Here is a 19,008-nt window from a genome sequence, read left to right as displayed (position 1 = left end):
GAAGGCTAAATGATGGTTAAAAATACTTGTGTGATATATGTTTTTAAAGTTTAAAATAATAATTTAAAAATAAACAAAAGTTCAAAATTAAAGTAGTAACTTTTAGACACTATTAATATGTTTTCTCCTTCAGATAATTCAAGGTATATGACGTATATGTTTGAACTACATTTATCATCCAAATCGAGCGGAATTTAAGTTAAAATTTGCAAAAAATATTAAACCAAATTAATTTTACATGAATAATAAATACTTTAAACTGTATTGTACCAATTGCTTCATTTTTTTTTATTTGGATCAACGTTACCGAAAGTAAATTGAATTGTTCAATTTTAAAATCATAAAACAGTTTTTTTTATAATTTTAAACCAATGAAAGTAAATATAATGCGGTCATCACGATTTTTGTCTTATTGTAAATAAAACCAAAGAAGACCAGATGTGCTTCCTTCTTCTTATACGTGAGTCAATCAGTCATAATTCATTACTCGTCGTTGGTTATTTTTTATTCTTTTCGATATTATTTGTTCGCCCACCCTCTTATTTCAAGTATCGACATTTCCCTACCCTATGTCCTTCGATCTCCTTATTGACTAGAGTAAGAAAAACAAATGTAACTACCATTGAACAACCCTTGTGGTAGTATTGTATTTGAAGCAATATAGATATACATTGGCATCCATAAGATATTGCAGTTTGCGTATAAATAGAAAGATAGATTTGGTAATAATTTGTCGTGAAATTTCCGCGAAGTTTCCTAATGAAATCAGAGCAGAAAACGGCTGCTCGTACACTTATTTGTTTTGTATCAAATCAATGAATAAATGCTTTGTAGTCCCCCCACCCACATTTCATGGTTGGTCTAACATTGTTTGTGGTTAAAAGGCTGTGAACCAATTTGGGTATATTTGTAGTGGCTGATTTATCAAGTATTATTAGTATTAGGTGTTTTGTTTGTTAAGGAATAATGATATTTTCTTTCTCACATGCCAACTAAGAGCATCTCTAATGCAATGTTAAAATGAAGTGCTAATGCTATAATTTAGCATTTAATCTTAAAATGCATCTCCAATGCAGTGTTATAGTTTGTGCTAAATTTAGCATATGCTATATCACGTGCTAAATTTAGCACAGACTATAACATATGCTAAAATTCAACAACCAATAGCAATTTACTATTAATTACAATTTTACCACGGTCATTTTTTACATTTATTATTTTAACCTACTTTTTTTATTTTCATCTTAAATTTTGTACTTCTATTTAATTTAAAAACATCGATTTGATTTTTTTAATGTAGACCATACATCAATATAATAAAAAAATTAAATAATTTATTTTTTATATAATTTATCGATTCTTTTAATTATATCTTTTGAAAAGCTCATTATTAAATTAAAAAAATATTACATAAATTTTAGTTTAAAATATTTAATTAAAAGAATTATTAAATAATTAGCAATTAATAAAATTAAGAGATAATTATCATTTTATTATTATAAAAGTTATCCCCTCTCTCTCCGCCCTGAAATAATCATACACTTTCCTATTGCTATAAAATTTAAACAATATAATCAATATTTTTATTTCTACAAATTCATCTTTATTTTTCTACTTAATACTAATGGAATATCGAAAAAGAATTAAAAGATTGATAGATAAGCAACTAACGGAATATCGAAAAGTCGCAAACACTATTATTTAGGGAAAGTCATCAATTTTAGGTTCTCTTTGTAGGTATGGAAGGGGCACATGATGAGCACGTGCATCATTTCAAATCATGTGGATGCGGCCCCACTTGAAATTCAGTGGCCTCTATGTTTCTGCTTAATACTGTTGCTTGTGATTGCCATGATGTTGGATCCATTCGGCTGATATTTTTATAAGACTTAATAACGAAAAAAAGGTTAAAATTTTGAAGAGAGTTTTATAAAAATTCAAATTTTTGAAAAGTTCTCGTTTCGTTCTAAAACACAGATTTTCGTTTTAAAAATATTAAAATCTTTCAAAAGTATCTGTATCGTCCTGAAACACAGGTTTTAATTACAAAAATGTAAATATTTTTTTAAAAACATTATTTGCACTTTTAACCTAGTGTTCCATGGTGACGTATGTGTGGCACGGCAAGCAGGCGCCACATAAGCAAAAGCGAGAGTGTCTTTTGAGGGTTGAACATTTTTAAAACCAAAACCTGGGTTTTATTAATTAATTAGTGTTATTGTTTAATTAGAAAATATAAGTTGGATTCGAATTAATAATTATATTAATAGTTACAATAATATTAAAGATATTAACAAAATAATTAAAATGATATTTGATACCCACCTCATAATGTCTAAACTCCATGCGAACTATTGATCGCCTTTAGATAATAACAACAACATAACATTGATGATGAGTTGAGATGGCATTATGATCCTGAAGGTATCTACACTGTTAGAAGTGGGTACAGAACTGCTCTAGAAGGTAAAGGCATTCCATTAGCTTCTGATTCTTCCAAAAAAAGTCGAGTGGTGGAAGTATTTATGCGTGCTTGTATGCCTGTGAAAATCGAAATTTGTCTTTGGAAATGCTGGCTTCCTGTGAGAGTCAATCTTACCAGAAGAGGGATGAAAATTAATCAGGATTGTCATGTGTGCAATTCTGATCAGGAAACTATTATTCATGTTTAATGGTTCTGTTAAAGTGCTCAAGCGGTTTGGAAAAATTGGCATGTAGCAGCAACTCTGAATCTTGATGGGGGATGGAGCAAACAAGACCTGATTTATCATGCTTATAGTAAAATGCTTAAAACTAATTTTCTGATGTTTTATTTTGGCTTCTTTGGAATAACATGAATGCTGCTGTTTTTGATAATGCAACTAAGAGTCAGCTTCTGGATTGCGCAGTGTGTTATCTCGAATATCAAAAGATTCAAAAAATGGCAAGCTGCAGAACCCAAATCAACCAAAATGAGCACCGATAGTCGATGGATTCCTCCTAGAGCAGGCACCTTCTCAGTCATTCTTAATGCAAGCTTTGAAAAGAGTACAAGTTTTAGCACAAGGGTGGCCATAAAGATATCAATGGTAGGACTAGAGCAGCAGCTAACAGACAGTACAGAGGTTAGCTGGAAACAAGGGCAGGAGAAGCTTGTGCCATTAGAGATGGACCGCTCTTGGCGACGGAGGTGAACCCGATTTCCTTCGAGGTCCTCTCAGACTCAAAGGTAGATATAAACACTTTCAACAATAAAATTTTGCATTGCGACGACATCGGTCTCATTGCAACAGATTGCCAAGTGTGATGGATAGCAGTGCATGTAAGAGTGTTTTTTTTATGTGAATAGAAAAGCTAATAGGATAGCTCATACTTTGGCTAAATGGCTTTTAAGATTAGAGATGGATTCTCAATTTAGTCATTCAGTAATGGCTGATATTTCAAATCTTTGATTTAATAATATTGAGCTTTACTTCGAAAAAATGAGATTCTCTCTATCAGTGAACTATTAGATTTGAAGAGTTCAAAATTTGAACCAGAATATAACTTAAATTCAATTAAAATTATTTAACGGTGCATAAATGAACGCATATAATTTGTTAAGATAATCAGAAGTTGTAATTAAATGACATATATTAAAAATAAAAAAGATTTTAAAAGGAAAAATTCTACTATTCAAATGACACATTATATTGTATATTTATAGTTTTTTTGAAACTAGATAAATGTACACATATTTTAATAAATGTTAAATTAATAAACCAAAAAATAATATGGGAAAAATAATAAGTATTTGTTGATGCATTAAGTATAAAAATATGAATATACAAAGAAGAAATAATAATTTAAATATAAATAAGATACAGTCTAGCTATACTTTATAAACTTTGTGGATGAAAATGGCAAAGTTGCATTAAAATGACATAGCTATACTTTAAAGATCACAAGGCAGCCACAACAACTGAGACTCGGATATCCGCATAGTCGCTTAGCGGATATGAATTAAAAACACTCAAATACAAGCGCATAAAAGAATTACAATCCACTCCAAATTTCTGTATGGCAGCTTAAATATAGCACAAAAGCATGGAGCATAAATCCATAATACAGCACCTGGATTCGCATTGTGGACAGGAAGTTGTAACCAGGAACATATATGGAATTGCTGCATTGCTACCTCCTCAGAGCATATCAAAAGTTTCAGAGGCATCGGAGGGAAATCTGCCGGTCAATGTCATTCACAGAGTCCACCTGGAAAATTGATAGGCAAGTTGTAACAATTTCATGCTCGTAATCATGTAATGAGTTTCATTCAGTTCTTTGCCGGCACATCTACAGGTTTGATGCAGTAGACACGGGATCCAAGATGCTCAACTTCTAGGCCAGCAGCTTCACACCCAGTGAAGAATAGAGATTCATCCTCCTTGCCAATTCTGCGTCTCCAACTCATTAAAAATGCTGGCCGCGGAAGCTTTATATATGTTCCTGCCAACATTGACAAACAAATTTAGCAAAATGGTCAATTTCGTATTCTACTTCCTGTGTCTTCCACAAAAGGTTAAAAAGATTCTAGTTTCTTCTTTGAGAAAAGTAATGATTCATTAGCACAATACCTTCATTCTGCTTAATTTCTTTCACTACTTTGTCACTTTTTGGCTTGTAGGATTTAAGGAGAAACGAAAGTGTTTTAATCAAGTTGGGATACTGTTTCACGTCTGCAAGCATTAGAGAGAAATTAGTATAATCTTGAAAGATTCCTGGTGAGAAAATAGGCAGGAAGCTAATAAGAAATTCGAACATAACGTATGCGGTCCCATGTAAATCAGCAGTCTTACTAAATTAGCATATGGCGACCATGAAACGTGATGTACACTACTTTCTACATGACAGTAGAAATTTGTCTTCGGCTGTTTAATTCTTTATATTATTATTATGCAATATTATCCCATCATCCCTGGTTAGTCTAAAAGTTTTCCAATCTCCCCTCCATCCCTCCTGATATATCAGTTCTATATAAACAGAGATTTACAAAAACAAGTAATGAAAACAACATAACAAATAATAGTAGATGGAAAAGCAAAGGATGTACTCACTAAAAGGTCATTAAAATTTAGATAAAATATGTATGACCCACAAAGAATGTTTTCGATTCCCAGATGCATGAATTGAACAATTAGCATCCGACATCAAACACTCCTGTCAAATAGGGGCAGGAAGGTTGTCCCAGCCCACCAAATGCCAGCACCTTTGAGAGTGAATGTGACATCGGACACAACCCCTGAAGCACGCATCATAGATGGCAACAAGAACTTGAATGGATATTATTGCCACCCTATAATAAGAAATCTACAGTGACATGGGTCATTCCAAACTTGGATTCATTTAGGCTAATCATTTCCCCTCTGATAAAATGGTGCATTTAATCCTCTAAAAGCTACAGGAGAAACATTTTAAAATTAAAAGCTTTCAATTGTGCACATAACGAAATTGTTAGATATATAGAAGTTGAAAGATGGTCATTACATAGCAAGATATCACTAGCTATAACCAAGTCCCAATCAGGATCGGCAGTTGGAAAGGCATCACCCCATGAATCTGGAAACACAAAAGCATAGTTATTTTAAATTATTCAATGCAAGAAAAATTATTTCAAAAACAAACTAAGAAAAATAAGGAAACAAAGCAAGAAAAATATGATTAGATTCCCCAAAATGTACAAGTAAAAAACACATAACAATCATCATCAAGATGACAATACAATAGCGGATAATAACATACTAGAAATTCTACTTGCAAATTCATTCAAGTTCAATGCCCAATGACTAACCCAAAATAAGGTGAAAAATACCCTAACAACATATGATATAATTGCAATGAACGATGCAACTCACGCCTTATGTGAGGAAGAGCAGGTTTGATTCCATTCACCCTACAATTATGAGCAATATTCTCTTCAATTTCATGATCATCGTAGTCTGATGTTGTGATATCAAGATTAAACGATTTGCCAAGAAAAATAGCCAAAGCTCCCGTTCCACTGCCAATTAACAAAAACAATAATGAAAAAACATACATGAAAGAATCAGAAACCAGCTACGTAGCACGGACACGGAAAACAAGACACTTGTACACAGACACGGCAAAATGATATTATTTAAGACACGTTTTCGAAACGGAAAACATTGATTGAACGAAGTGTTTCCTGACCGGTCCATTAAAATAAGTCGGAGCAAGAATAAAATACCTTCCCAATTCAATGCAACGGCGGCCATCTAAATCTAACCTATGCTCAACTAACCATTCAGCGAAAGAAAATGTTCCTGGCCATAGTAAATTGGCATTAAATTGATGGAATGAAAATTCTCTAATAACCAACTCCTGCATTGAAACATTACATTACATAGTAAATTAAATTAAAAAAATCACAGCACTAATATGATCAACAACACTAAAATTAAAGTAGTAAATTTACCACTCCGGGAAAACTGTGCCTTCTCTCTACATAATTTTCCAGGGCTTCATTATTTCCCTTGTCTGAACAAAAAAATAAATACAAAAGAGTAAAAAAATTAGCAGGTAAAATATAGTAAAAGTAGAGAATAAGAAATGATTGGAGAATTATAAGGACCTGAAGTGGAATCGAAGCCGGAGTCGGAGTCGGAGTCGCCGTCGCCGGCGAAGAGCGAAGACGGAGAGAAGAGGGCTATGTCCATTGTTCAGGGTTTTAGATTTTAGTTGGTTTTCGTTTAAGATTTTGGTAACGGTTTTACCAAAACAGGCTTCAGCTTGGTCTAGTAGGCCTTTTAAGTAAGCTTTTTAAATGGAAAGTAAATTATTTTGCATTTAATTCCGAATAACTAAATTAAAATAAAATAAAAATCACATCTTTTCAGTTTGATCAAATTTTTTAACAGTTACAACTTTTATTCTAATTTTAAAAATTATTTTGATTGGATTCTTTTAATTGGTTGTCAATCATATTGTATATCAAAACGTAAGCGCCGGCAAAATCTCGAGTTTGAAGGAGTCCCCAACTCGAAAAAGGCTGCTGATTTCGCAACAATGAACTTTAAATATTGGCGACATAAATTTTCTCTCTTTTAATCATTTGAAAAGGGAGATTTAGCGCTTGTTAAAAGATTCTAGCTCACCACCCTTGCCCATCACACATATCATTTCAAATAAAACTCATCGGTAACGAAGTAAGTTTTCTGTCCTTAGCCAATGTTTAGTACAATCTCGAGTTTAGTTTATGCATAATGACTAACTACTAGCTCATTCATTAATTCAATAAAATCACATTCGACACACAGAATAAGCACAAAATATTTACTTCCAATTCAGCGCAACGTTCAATATAATTCTTTTATTACACACTATACTTGGTTCACAGTTGATCATGTGATGATTGGAGCTCTCATGCTTCCCAAGTCGAGGTTCGCATCAAGCTCTTCGTCCAGTTCCCCAATGATGCTTCTGCAAGCAATCAATCGACTATAATAAATATGCGACAACTATATCTTTTTAGGATAATTGAGATGAACTGAGAAATTAAATATTCCTTCCACAACATATCAGCACCCGAATAAATAAATATATAAATAAAGACAACCAACCGCAAAGACAGCCTTACATGTTGTCACCCATTGTTATGTATAATCCCAGAACATGAAGTTTGAACACCCTCATCATGTCGCAACATGATATAGATTAGGTGTATAATTGAGTCGAGTCGAGTCAATTTGAAATACTGTCACATTCAAGCTCGATTCCGGTCCGAAATTTAAATCACGAAACTCGACTCAAACTGGATTGAGCTATATTCAAAGTTCAAGCTCGAATTCTACAAGAGAGCAAGATATTCGGGTTCCACTTGATTATTTATAAATAAAGTTTAAAATTAAATTTTACCACGATAAAGTTATTAAACTTGTCAAACTCGACTCCGTAAAAAAAACATTATTTGAAATATAAGTATATATAGTACAAGTATTAAAGGTAAACTAGTAAATAATTTTAAACTCAATTAGCCTCACAAATTTCTCGAATCTAGTACTTTCATTTTTTAGCACAACAAGAAACAAAACAGAAAAGAAGTTAACCTAGGGGACTAATGTCAAGGGCGCTCGAAGAACAACATCAGGGGGGGAAATTATCAAAGCAAACTGAGGAACCCAGCTGAATAACAGATGCTGCAATGAGTGAACAAGTTGGTTTTTTGTTTTTCTCGCATGAATGTACTCTACTTTGTCAGACCCCGTAGCCAGATTACTAATGTCATTCGTGATGGTTCCAATCTCAGACATGCAGGAATTGTGGCTCCGTAGTAGGCCAATAGCGTCGAATCGAGTACTTGGATACACAAAATTGACTCAATCAGCATCAAGTTCGACGATTTCGAGTATTTTTCAATTCAAACTCAAAAAGATCCCGAGTTGTTTTGACTTGATTACACTCCTAATGTAGACAGCTAAAACCTCTTTAGTTGTTAAATCCATGATTGAAATGTCAACTAGAATTACACTATAGAGGACAAGCCACAACTAAATCGTTCTAACTTCTAATATGATGCGATAAATGTGTTAATCAAGCCCCGTCACCCCACTCCCTCGACAGAATTATTAATCTATATCTAATTCAGCTAGATAAATAAAAGATGATCATTTGCTACCATCAATTTGCACCGATAATGATTCCATTTATACATTGAGAATAAAGGAAAGAATAACATTGGAAGCTTGTTAGAGGATACAAACCTTACATAAGATGAAAACATGTGTCGTGAACAAAAGGATACGATGAAAGAATATTAAAAGCACCATATCAAAGTAAATAACTAGTTATTGGCATCTGCATTGTCAAGTAAAACTAACCTCTCCACATAGCCAAAACAGGAAGAATTGTCCATGAGAACCTCCACGACGTATTCTCTCATGAGCCGTGTCACTCATGACTCATAAATGAAATTGGCAGCTCGTTTGAAACATCATTACCTTTGTCAAGTAATGCTAGGCTCTCCACATACCTACAAGCAAAAGGAGGCCTTGATCTATGATTTTCACCGCTCAAGGAAGGTAGATTTTTTATCCGTCCATTTAAATTATACGAGGCTAAGCGTTGCCCTCTACAGAAATAAACTAGTATTTCACCATTATCTCTAAACTCAATCACATTTGACGATCCTCTCCAACGTTTTCCAACTCTAGCTAACATCACCCATTCACCAGCCCCGTACTCTTTCATCACCCATATTTCATTCTCATAAAAATCCGTTTGAACGATGACCGCGATGGATGATTCTCCAAATGCTTTGATTTGAAAATCTCTAAAGGGAACACCTTCCAAACATACAGCGGGCAACGTTATCTCTCCAAACATCTCATCTCTTAAATCAAACACCAATACCAACTTCCTACTTATCTCGTAAGGATGCCAATAAAATCTACCATCGATAAAAGTCGAAGAGCATAAACAATATATGTGATTTCTAAAGCTGTGAGAAACATTGATTGTCTTCCAAGTGTTAGAATTGAGTGAATAGAGACCCATATTCGTAACCGAGTTAGCATACTGAGCCACAAACAATTTGAAATCGTTAAACCTTGTATCATAGCCAAACCCGACTAGTTTTGGGCGAGTTGAAGGGTAAGGTGAACCTAGAATGGGAAAACTAGGTTCAGGTACCAGCAAATATTTTCTAATGGAAGGGTTCCAAATAACAAACTTATATATATCGCGCATAGAGTTAATGGTGTTAGCGTAGGTGCATAAGAGGCAGACAAGACCGTTACTCGAGCCGATCACTTCGGAGACGTTGGCTTGGTTCAAGAGTGGTTGGACGGATAGGTATTCGTCGAAATCTTTGTTGTCGAAATGCATACAGAATCGGTAATCAAACTTATGAGGGTGAAGCAGGAAGATGTAATTGTCATGTTTGTTTGATGAGAAAGTGGATATGAAATCAGGGGTTTTGATGATAGAATTCCATAATTTGCAGACACATGTGAATTTCAAAATTGACTTGACAGGCAATCTGCTTAATATTTCAATAATTACCTCTTCAGGCAAGTATTCTGACATCTCAGCTTTTTTCATTGTTGATCTCGAACAGTCGGTCCGTTGATTCGAACGCTACCGGCTTACTCTGGTGGACTGGTTCCTTGCAATCTGCCGGAAACCGCCGCACTGACGGACTAAATGCAGTCTCTTCTATACACCGTCTTCTTGATTTGTTATTAGGTTTAATTTGTGTATATACAGAGTTAGGGTTATTTGTATCACTGTGGAGATGAAAGGTTTTTATTTAATGGAAATACTAATTGGAATAGGATTTGGAATCCCTGATTTTTTTTCTTAGGGCACGTTTGATTATTAATATTTTAAAATGGGAATAGGAAATGGTGTATTTATATTATAATAATAGAATGTGATTTTTTTTATTAATTTGGTATTTTTATTATATGTGAAAATGAAATTCTAAATTTTCACCCGAACCGAACCAAAACAAACCCAAATGTTGAATTTTGACTGAGACTAAATGCTGTTAAAATTATTTAATAAATAATTTTACAAATATAGCTTTTTTGAAAATAATTTTAAATACTTTAAAATAAATATAATTTGAAAAAAATTGAAAATTGAAAAATATATTATATAAATAAATTATTTGAATTTTTTTAAATCAAAACAAACTGAAAAACTACCAAAAGTCAGACTTTATATGTAGTAGGATAACCATTTTGTACGAATTGAAGTTTGGTTCCTAAAATATAACTCCGCCAAAGTTCGCTAACCCCAAAATCAATTAACCAATGATGTGGCACAAGTGTTCCACCATATTGTTATTCTTTAAATTGGAATAGGATTTGGAATCCCTAATTTAATTTTTTAATAATTTTTAGTTTTAGTTTTTATCTTTTTTATATGCTTATCAAATGCTCTGGCTAATTCACTTTTTTAGGATAATGACAATAAAGAGTGGATTTTGACTAGAACAAAAGTAAAAGGAATTACCATTGTATTAGAACGGAAGAAGTACATCACTAATAGCTAATATATTTTTTTCAAATTTAATCAATTTCAATCAAAAAAAATTAATTAGAACAAGTAAACACCAACAACTTGTGTTTGAAAGAGTCCTCTATTTAAAAAGAGATTAAAATCCTTTCAAACTGACTGAATTCAATACGCAGTCTTCATTATAAAATGAATAGTATTATATTAACTTAAAATAATTTTCTAATTTCTTAAAAAGGGCCATTCATTTCATGACATTGATCACTAGAAATTGATAATGTAAGTTTTTTTCCTTGGCCAAGAACAAACAATTAAAATTCCAATCTTCCTCAGAAATCTAGAACTGTACTCTCAAGTTTTAGTTTATGCATAATTACCAACTATTAGCTCATTCATGAATTCAATAAATATCACATCGGGCGCACACGGAATAAGCACAAAAATAATTACTTCCAATTCAGCACAACGGTCATCATAATTCTTTTATAACACACTATACTTGGATCACATTTGATCATGGGATGAGTGGCTTCAGAGGATGAGCTCTTAGGCTTCCCAAGTCGAGATTTGCATCAAGCTCTTCGTCGAGTTCCCCAACAATACTTCTGCAATCATCAATCAATTATAAATCCAGATTCAAGTCAGTGAAAACCGTATCGTTTTAGCATATCAATACCTAAATAAATAAATATATATATATATATAAAGACGAGCAACAGCAAAGACAGCCTTACATGTTGTCGCCCCTTATTATGTATAATCCCAGAACATGAAGTAGAACACCCTCCTGCAGAGCATGAATCATTACATAATGTCGAGTCAAAATACTATCACATTCGTGCCCAAAACTTGAATCACGAAACTCAACTTAAATTCAATCAAGCTATATTTTCAAAGTTCAAGCTCGAACTCTACAAGAAAATAAGATCTTCAGGTTTCACTCGATTATTTATAGAAAAAGTTAAAAATTTAATACTACCACAATAAAAGTTGTTAAGATATTTAGACTCAACTTGACTCAACTAACTCTTTTTTTATTATGTTGAAATATAAGTATAAATATGTAGAAGTATTAAAGGTAAACTAGTAAATCATCTTAAACTCAATTAAACTCGCAAACTTCTCAAATCAAGTACTTGGATACTCAAATTCGACTCTAAAATTAACACGAACAATTCTATATCAAACTTGACTCGATCAACGTCGAGTTCGCTTTCAAGTATTTTTCAGTTCAAACTCAAGGAGATGGCGAGTTGTTTTGACTTGACTACACCCCTACTGTAGACAACTAAAATCTCTTCAGTTGTTAAATCCATGATTAAAATGTCAACTAGAATTACACTGTCGAGGACAGGCCACAATTACATCGTTCTAATCATAGTTGTTAAAGCGCTAGGCGCACCTAAAGCGCAAAGGGCCTCAAATAGCCCGAGACGCTAGGCGCAAAAAAAGCGCACGCCCGAGTGAATCAAGGCGCATATACGTAAAAAAGTTAAATACCTATTATAGATATATAAAAGCTTGCTCAGATGACATGATTCTTTGTCCATGACCTTGATTCTTATTTTAATGTGATAAAAAACAAGATCATCGATCAAGATAGAGGAGTCTTGAGCATAATAGTTTTTAAGTGCAATATTTTTATATTTGTAAGGCTTCTGTTTTCATTAATTGTTTTATTTATATTTGATTTTTTAAAAGCTCAAAGTCCAAAGCCCAAAACTTTAACAAATACAAAAAAATAGGGTTTCCAACAATGTCTCTTGCCTGCAAAAAGCGCACTTCATGCCTTAAGCGCACCCGAAGCGCACCCAGGCGCACCACCCTCGCCTAGCGCTTTTCTAGCGCCTAGGCACGCCTGAGGCGCGCTTTTGATAACTATGGTTCTAATATGATGCAATAAATGAGTTAACCCAGTCCCGCCAGCCCCTTTCCAGTCACAGAATTATTAGTCTATATCTGATTCAGCAAGATAAAACAAAGAAAATCATTTGCTACTACCAATGTGCACCGATAATGATTCCACATATTTTGAAAATATAAAAAACGTTTGTTAGAGGATACAAACCTTAGTGGAGTAAACACGTTCATGAGATTCATCAAGGATGATATTTGTAGCTTGGTCAAACCCTTTCAGGATCCCCTGAGTAAGAAATCGGTTAAGGCAAGACGAAACCATAAAGGATACAAAAAATGTGCTGTAAACAAAAGGCTATACAGATATACGATGAAAGAATACAACATACCACTATATTGCGGCCATCATTAGTGATAACTGAAATATTTTCTGCAAGAAAGAAAGTTAGTACTACTGGATAAATACGATAAACTACAGAAACATACCCTAAAATTGGAACGTAGGATGGCACTTAAACATGAAATCATGGAGAAGTATATACCAAGCTTCTTTCTCAGCACAAAGTAAGCGAATCAATTATATGAAAACAGATAAACAAATTGTAAATACACACACATTTATCGAAATTATCGTCTAAAACCGCTTCATCGTGGTCTCGTCTCTCACACACAATTCGGTTTACAGTAAATATCATAATATTAGATGTGTAAAGTAAAATACATATATGCATCTTTACAAGCAGCTAAATCAAAACATGATCATATGACAATACACCAAATTAAATAAATAAAAAATGAACGTACCACCCACAAGAGATTCCAGTCCGAGACCCGTAGACATTTCCTAGTAACAGTAGCACCAGCACCTACCCAGAGAAACAAACTCCAAAACTTGCTTAAAACTACACTCAGAAATTAAAATTCACAGCAATCAGTTCCCTTAAGTAAAAAAAAAATCGGTTGTTTCAAAATTAAAAAGCAAAGAAAAAATGGATAGAACCTCAAATAGAGAATCTACTGTGTTCAATGAAGGCAACTAAATGATCGAAATTCAGGCAGTGTTAGCTTCGGAGAATGGCTGCGTTTTTGTGTTGAAACTCCGCCTAGGTTTGTTGGAGGGACGACAAGAACAATACTAAAAATCGAACTGCGGGTATCTTTGTAATTCTAGAAATAAAACGAGGGTAATTTAGTAAATATCACTTAAACATCTTGAAATTAGATTTTCGAATCCACCATTTTTGCAGCTTCGTGCTTTAGTTCAACTAGTTTCGCATTACGTGCTATGCACGTGGCTCGTAATGTAACTCGTTAATAAACATGTCAGTAAATTTATTATAATTATATCAATTTTTTATTTCTAATGAAATCTTTTATAAAAATAAATATAATATATTCGGTTATTAATTTTATTTTATACTGAATTTATTCCTTTTTTGGTTTTATAACAACCATAATTAAATAATTAACTTAATTTTATTATTATATCTTTAAAAATAATAAAATAGAAATTTAAATAATAATATACTGATCAAATATAATATTTTAAGTTTGTAGTTCAATCAAACTAAAAAATAGGTATTTCTGCTAATTTGAAGACAATTTAGTTATTTTTTACATATTAAAAACTAAAATGGAAATAATTTAGCTACCTATTCTAATTAGGATTTTAATTATAATAGTAATTAATTAAATAACTAATTAGTTAATAATTATAAATTTTTTATTTAATAGTAAACTGAAAAGGATTGTTCAATAAATTTATCTGTCTCCGTCCGTACTTCTATATATAGTTTAGATAAACCCTCTCAAATCCTCGACCGGCATCATCGATTTCACGTGAGCGAGTGAGTGAGTTCGTGTAAATTTCACTATTCTAATTTTTCAATTTAGGGTTTGTTCATCAATTCTGTAAAATAAACAGTTTTGGGAATATTCAAAGGTTTAATTCGATTAGAGATTAGAGATTAGAGAAGAAAGAAATTAAAATGCAACAGCAGCAGAAGTACGGGTTACAGCTGAGGGTGAAACCGCAGCAGAAGACGAAAAAGCCCCCACTTCCTAGGCCCCATTTATTTGGGGAAGATGATGATAATGTTGAAAAGGAAATTCAACGCCATGCTTCCAAGAACAAGTCTCTCAAGGATGTAAGTCTCTCTTTTTCGCAATTTATTCGTTTAATTTACAATTTTGTTTTTAGTTTATTTAGCCTGTGTTGTGTGTTTTTTGTTTGAATGAAGGTTGAGGAGATGCATATGAAAGCATTGGAAGAGGACCCTTCAGCTTTTGATTATGATGGAGTTTATGATGACATGAAGCACAAAGCTGCTCAGCCTCGTCTCCAAGAACGCCAAGAAAGAAAGGTCTATTTTTATCTCTGTTTCATTACTAATTAGTTTAACACTAGGAAGCACCGACATTTCTAAAGTATTAGCGTTAGGCACTTCTTCGAATGGGGCACGGGATGAACAGCTTTCGTATATGTTTTAACACGTTGAGCGCACATCATATGTGTAACACTTGGTAGTACACTTTAGACTCACTTTGTATACGCTATATGTAAAAATTACTGTGTTGGCGTGGCTGCGTCATATCCTGTCCTATATCGTGTATATATGCTATATCTGATGTGTATTAATGCCTCATAGGTCTATATTGTTTCCGTTCTCCATCAACAATCAAAGTGATTAATGCTTCTGCTAATTTAATATCACCCCTTTCTTCGGTGTTGTAAGCTTCTGCTAGAATTTTGTGTTTGTCCAGTAAATGAAAGAATAATGTTTATGGCGCTTAATTATGATGATTTATGGAAGCTCGAATCTCTGTCTTAAACACAATATTAAATTATTGTTAACTTAAGTTCAGACGTGATTTACGTAATACTATTCAGGATTCTTGTTGAAAACATTGGGTTGTTTGAGCGTTTCTTTAGTTTTCTCTTTTTATGCCTTTTCACTTTCTAATTACCATGTGTTTAGGATTACGCCTAATATGCTATTTTCTTCCCTTTTTTTACCCATTAGAGAAGATAACTTAAAGCTTTTTCATATTTCAAGATATTAATTATGCAGAACTTGAAAGATTGTATTGCTTTGCTTGTTGCAGCCTAAATATATTGAAACGCTGATGAGAAAGGCAGAAATACGGCAGCGAGAACATGAGATTATATATGACCGAAAACTTGCTAAAGAAAGAGCCAAGGATGATCACCTTTATGGAGACAAAGACAAATTTGTCACAAGTGCTTACAAAAGGAAGCTTGCAGAGCAGGCGAAGTGGATGGAGGAAGAGCGCATACGTGAACTTAAAGAGGAGAAGGAGGATGTGCGTATATTTTATCTTTTGACTTCTTCTACTCTTTATTAACTTTTTATGTGGCATTAACACCGCTTTTAGTCCTCACCTTATGTGATTTATCTCTCAGTTAAAACATTGCGTTTTTGTTTTCCTATCATACATATATTTCATTCTGGAGTCCATTTGTGATTCTCTTTTAGCATTAGAAATTTTATTTGTTTCCTCTAACATGTGATTTCAGATTTGTTAAGCAAAGCGCGTCAAGTGCTGTTGCTGTAACATTTATTATCATATATCATTGATTTACAACTTTTGGAGTTGGTTATTCAAGCTTATATACATACTGATTTCCCGAAGTAGTTTTTGTAAATTCTTCGGTTTCCTTGTGAGTTGAATAAATGTTTTCACAGCTTAGAATTTGTTTGACAATCAAGTTAACGTGAAAGAAAAATTGCTCTGATATAAGAGATGATATTCCCTATTAACATGCTATCTGATTTTGGCCATGAGTTATGATGCTCTAGTTATTTTTTTATTTTTTGAGAATATGATGCTCTAGTTAATCTGTATTTGTATCAGACTTGTAGTCGTTCTTCAGTGCATGTGAGTGGCTGTGGCATATGAATGCTCCAAAAATGATTTTTAATCCCTTGATAGCTATCCAGTTAGGGCCCAATTTTTTCTGCATTTGGAAAACTATTTTCTTATGGTAAATTCTGTAAACTGCTGCATTTGTGGTCATTTTCCTACTTTTTGTTGTATTACCAGGACAGCCTTGTGGGATTTAGTTGGCAAGCAACTCAATTTTTAGATTATCTCCTGATCACTGATTCACAGCTTTCATTATGCAACTGTGGGCTTAATTTACTGTGGTCTAATTGCAATTATAAACGAGGATAGTGATATCTTTCTGATCATATGTTTTGAAGCTTGTGTAGCTAAACATTCTTTGTGTTTGCTTTTCATTTTGCAGGTTACCAAGAAGAGTGATTTGAGTGACTTCTATTTCAATCTTGGGAAAAATGTTGCATTTGGTGCAAAAGACTTGGAGGCAAAGAAGCAACAGAAAGAATCTGAACTTAGGAATTCAGAGAAACTTCATGATGAAGCCTCAGCCAGTACAGCAGACAAATCTCAGTCTCTAGTGGACTCGAAATTAGTTAAGGAATCTCGTCGTGATGAAATTTCTCCTCCCCCCCTTCCTACCAAGAGGAATATTGATTCCGTGGATGTTAAGCCGGTTCCTGAGAAACAAGTTTTGGACAGTTCCGTGCAGGAAAAGGATACAACTGAACAACCAAAGGTGGACCATCATAAAAGAGATGACGATGCAGTAGCTCGAGCGAAGGAACGGTTTTTGATGAGGAAGAAGGCAAAGCATCAGCTGTAAATACCTGGGTTCTGCCTTTTAGTTGTGTGATATGGTGAATCATTAGGAATTCTTTATAGTGTAATTTCACTTGTCCCTTTTTGCAATTGTTACTTATACTAATCAGGCCATGTTTGGTTCATTGAATAGGCGCGGAATGGAATAACTATTCCGCATAGAATAACAATTCTTTATTTTGGTTCATGAAATAGGTATTCCATGTAATTGCCATTTTATGATTTTGTGGAATAAGTACTCCTCTTAAAAACTAAAGAATGGTTATTTCATTTTTTATGGAATAGCTATTATATTCCATGTTATTCCACTCCATGAACTAAACATTACCGCAGAGGAATTAATAAACTTTTGGTGTTTCAACGTTTTAAAAAATTAACAATATGGTGTTTCCGCAAAAACCATTAAATAATTACAAGTTCGTGCTTTTATCCTGTTTATGTCAAAAATGGTGACATGGAATATGACGTTTTTTAGAGATATAGGAACGACATGAAATTATATTGTTCATTGTAATGACATGAAATTATATTATTGCTAAATCCATTATGAGGTATCTAAATTATATAATTTTGGTTTATCTGATCTTTCATCTTTATTTTCCGACTTCTGAAAAGATAAGAGCTTAAGGACCCAGTTGACAAAAAAATTAGAAGTTGAAGGATTCAATTGACGAAAAAAATAAAAGTTTAAGGACTACAGAAGGCAATATAAAAGATGAGGGACCAGATAAATTAAAATTGTATCATTTAGGCACCCCAAAATAGATTTAGTCTTATGTTATTTATTATAATGATGTGGACACATGTGACAATCGCGTGTCAATAACTTCAGGGCAAAATGATGATTTTTCTATATTGTTAAGGTTATTTGAGTTAAAGCTTTCTTCTCTTCTTTGATGATTGTCCTTCCGAAGTAAGAGTTTATAACCACAAGAAAAGAAACTAGATCCTAGAACTATTAGTGGGTATTTTATTGGATATACGCCGAACAGTATAAAGGATATAGATTCTACTGTCCATCTCATAGCACTAGGATTGTGGAATCAATAGATGCAAAATTTCTTGAAAATGATATTGATTAGTGGGAGGGATCGTTTTCATGACTCTATTTCTGAAAATGTTGGTACCCAACCTTCCTCGTCGATTGATCAGGTCATTATTAAAAGTGTCCCTCAAGTTCAAGTGTCCATTAAACGACAAGAAGAAATTCCACTTGCTCATATCGATATAGTAGATCAAGTTGTTCATGAAGAACCATTAATAAATGAGCAACCGATCGATTAGCTGATTGATCTACAAGATCCTTAAAAGAATGTTGATATAATTTTAAGGAGATCTACTAAAATAACGAGATCAGCGGTACCTAGTGACTACTATGTGTATCTACAAGAATCAGACTTTAACGTTGGAGCCAAAAATGATCCTAAGATATTTTCACAAGCCATGAGTAGTAATGATCAAGCTTATAGTATA

At 33.3% G+C, this 19,008-nt stretch overlaps 4 protein-coding genes and 1 long non-coding RNA gene across 6 annotated transcripts; 2 read left to right on the top strand and 3 right to left on the bottom strand.

Moving 5' to 3' along the window:
* The first annotated feature begins 2,026 nt into the window (after window positions 1-2,026).
* Window positions 2,027-4,927, top strand: LOC126665449 (uncharacterized). 2 transcript variants are annotated; one of them, XR_007637601.2, is made up of 3 exons: window positions 2,278-2,778; window positions 2,889-3,208; window positions 4,046-4,927. It is a non-coding gene; the product is annotated as an uncharacterized LOC126665449 (long non-coding RNA). The 2 variants fall into 2 exon arrangements; XR_007637600.2 differs by having other exon boundaries at window positions 2,027-3,208.
* On the bottom strand, window positions 3,824-6,767 carry LOC126665448 (uncharacterized). Its single transcript, XM_050358274.2, has 7 exons — window positions 6,608-6,767; window positions 6,452-6,513; window positions 6,224-6,357; window positions 5,871-6,016; window positions 5,503-5,574; window positions 4,593-4,694; window positions 3,824-4,464 (listed from the first exon to the last, which is right to left on the bottom strand). Exons 1-7 carry the CDS (start codon window positions 6,690-6,692, stop codon window positions 4,292-4,294), a joined length of 774 nt encoding a protein of 257 aa, XP_050214231.1. The 5' UTR covers window positions 6,693-6,767; the 3' UTR covers window positions 3,824-4,291.
* A 494-nt stretch (window positions 6,768-7,261) lies between these two features.
* Window positions 7,262-10,355, bottom strand: LOC126665108 (putative F-box protein At3g16210). Its single transcript, XM_050357810.2, has 2 exons — window positions 8,853-10,355; window positions 7,262-7,455 (listed from the first exon to the last, which is right to left on the bottom strand). The coding sequence occupies exon 1, from the start codon at window positions 10,072-10,074 to the stop codon at window positions 8,923-8,925; it is 1,152 nt and encodes a 383-aa protein (XP_050213767.1). The 5' UTR covers window positions 10,075-10,355; the 3' UTR covers window positions 7,262-7,455; window positions 8,853-8,922.
* Window positions 10,356-11,426: 1,071 nt separating this feature from the next.
* On the bottom strand, window positions 11,427-14,021 carry LOC126679798 (sm-like protein LSM8). The gene is made up of 6 exons (XM_050374820.2): window positions 13,853-14,021; window positions 13,657-13,754; window positions 13,242-13,282; window positions 13,064-13,138; window positions 11,730-11,782; window positions 11,427-11,600 (listed from the first exon to the last, which is right to left on the bottom strand). The coding sequence occupies exons 2-6, from the start codon at window positions 13,691-13,693 to the stop codon at window positions 11,510-11,512; spliced, it is 297 nt and encodes a 98-aa protein (XP_050230777.1). The 5' UTR covers window positions 13,694-13,754; window positions 13,853-14,021; the 3' UTR covers window positions 11,427-11,509.
* A 628-nt stretch (window positions 14,022-14,649) lies between these two features.
* LOC126666283 (uncharacterized) lies at window positions 14,650-17,625 on the top strand. The gene is made up of 4 exons (XM_050359301.2): window positions 14,650-14,999; window positions 15,093-15,215; window positions 15,958-16,176; window positions 17,123-17,625. Exons 1-4 carry the CDS (start codon window positions 14,841-14,843, stop codon window positions 17,537-17,539), a joined length of 918 nt encoding a protein of 305 aa, XP_050215258.1. The 5' UTR covers window positions 14,650-14,840; the 3' UTR covers window positions 17,540-17,625.
* The last annotated feature ends 1,383 nt before the right edge of the window (window positions 17,626-19,008 follow it).

Source organism: Mercurialis annua, linkage group LG1-X, assembly GCF_937616625.2.
Source record: "Mercurialis annua linkage group LG1-X, ddMerAnnu1.2, whole genome shotgun sequence".
NCBI lineage: Eukaryota > Viridiplantae > Streptophyta > Magnoliopsida > Malpighiales > Euphorbiaceae > Mercurialis > Mercurialis annua.
The sequence above is the reverse complement of the archived record's forward strand: the minus strand, read 5'-3'. Positions and strand labels throughout refer to the sequence as shown.

What these genes read in the sequence shown, in the direction of transcription:
- LOC126665108 (XM_050357810.2), bottom strand. Translation starts at nt 10,074, where the DNA reads ATGAAAAAAGCTGAGATGTCAGAATACTTGCCTGAAGAGGTAATTATT.
- LOC126665448 (XM_050358274.2), bottom strand. Translation starts at nt 6,692, where the DNA reads ATGGACATAGCCCTCTTCTCTCCGTCTTCGCTCTTCGCCGGCGACGGC. An exon ending in GGCACAGTTTTCCCGGAGTG is followed by an intron (nt 6,358 to 6,451) that starts GTAAATTTACTA and finishes GTTTCAATGCAG; the next exon opens with GAGTTGGTTATTAGAGAATT. An exon ending in TGCTCTTCCTCACATAAGGC is followed by an intron (nt 5,575 to 5,870) that starts GTGAGTTGCATC and finishes TTGTGTTTCCAG; the next exon opens with ATTCATGGGGTGATGCCTTT.
- LOC126679798 (XM_050374820.2), bottom strand. Translation starts at nt 13,693, where the DNA reads ATGTCTACGGGTCTCGGACTGGAATCTCTTGTGGGTG. An exon ending in ATGATGGCCGCAATATAGTG is followed by an intron (nt 13,139 to 13,241) that starts GTATGTTGTATT and finishes TTTCTTACTCAG; the next exon opens with GGGATCCTGAAAGGGTTTGA. An exon ending in ATAATAAGGGGCGACAACAT is followed by an intron (nt 11,601 to 11,729) that starts GTAAGGCTGTCT and finishes TGATGATTGCAG; the next exon opens with AAGTATTGTTGGGGAACTCG.
- LOC126666283 (XM_050359301.2), top strand. Translation starts at nt 14,841, where the DNA reads ATGCAACAGCAGCAGAAGTACGGGTTACAGCTGAGGGTGAAACCGCAG. An exon ending in AGAACAAGTCTCTCAAGGAT is followed by an intron (nt 15,000 to 15,092) that starts GTAAGTCTCTCT and finishes GTTTGAATGAAG; the next exon opens with GTTGAGGAGATGCATATGAA. An exon ending in AAGAACGCCAAGAAAGAAAG is followed by an intron (nt 15,216 to 15,957) that starts GTCTATTTTTAT and finishes TGCTTGTTGCAG; the next exon opens with CCTAAATATATTGAAACGCT.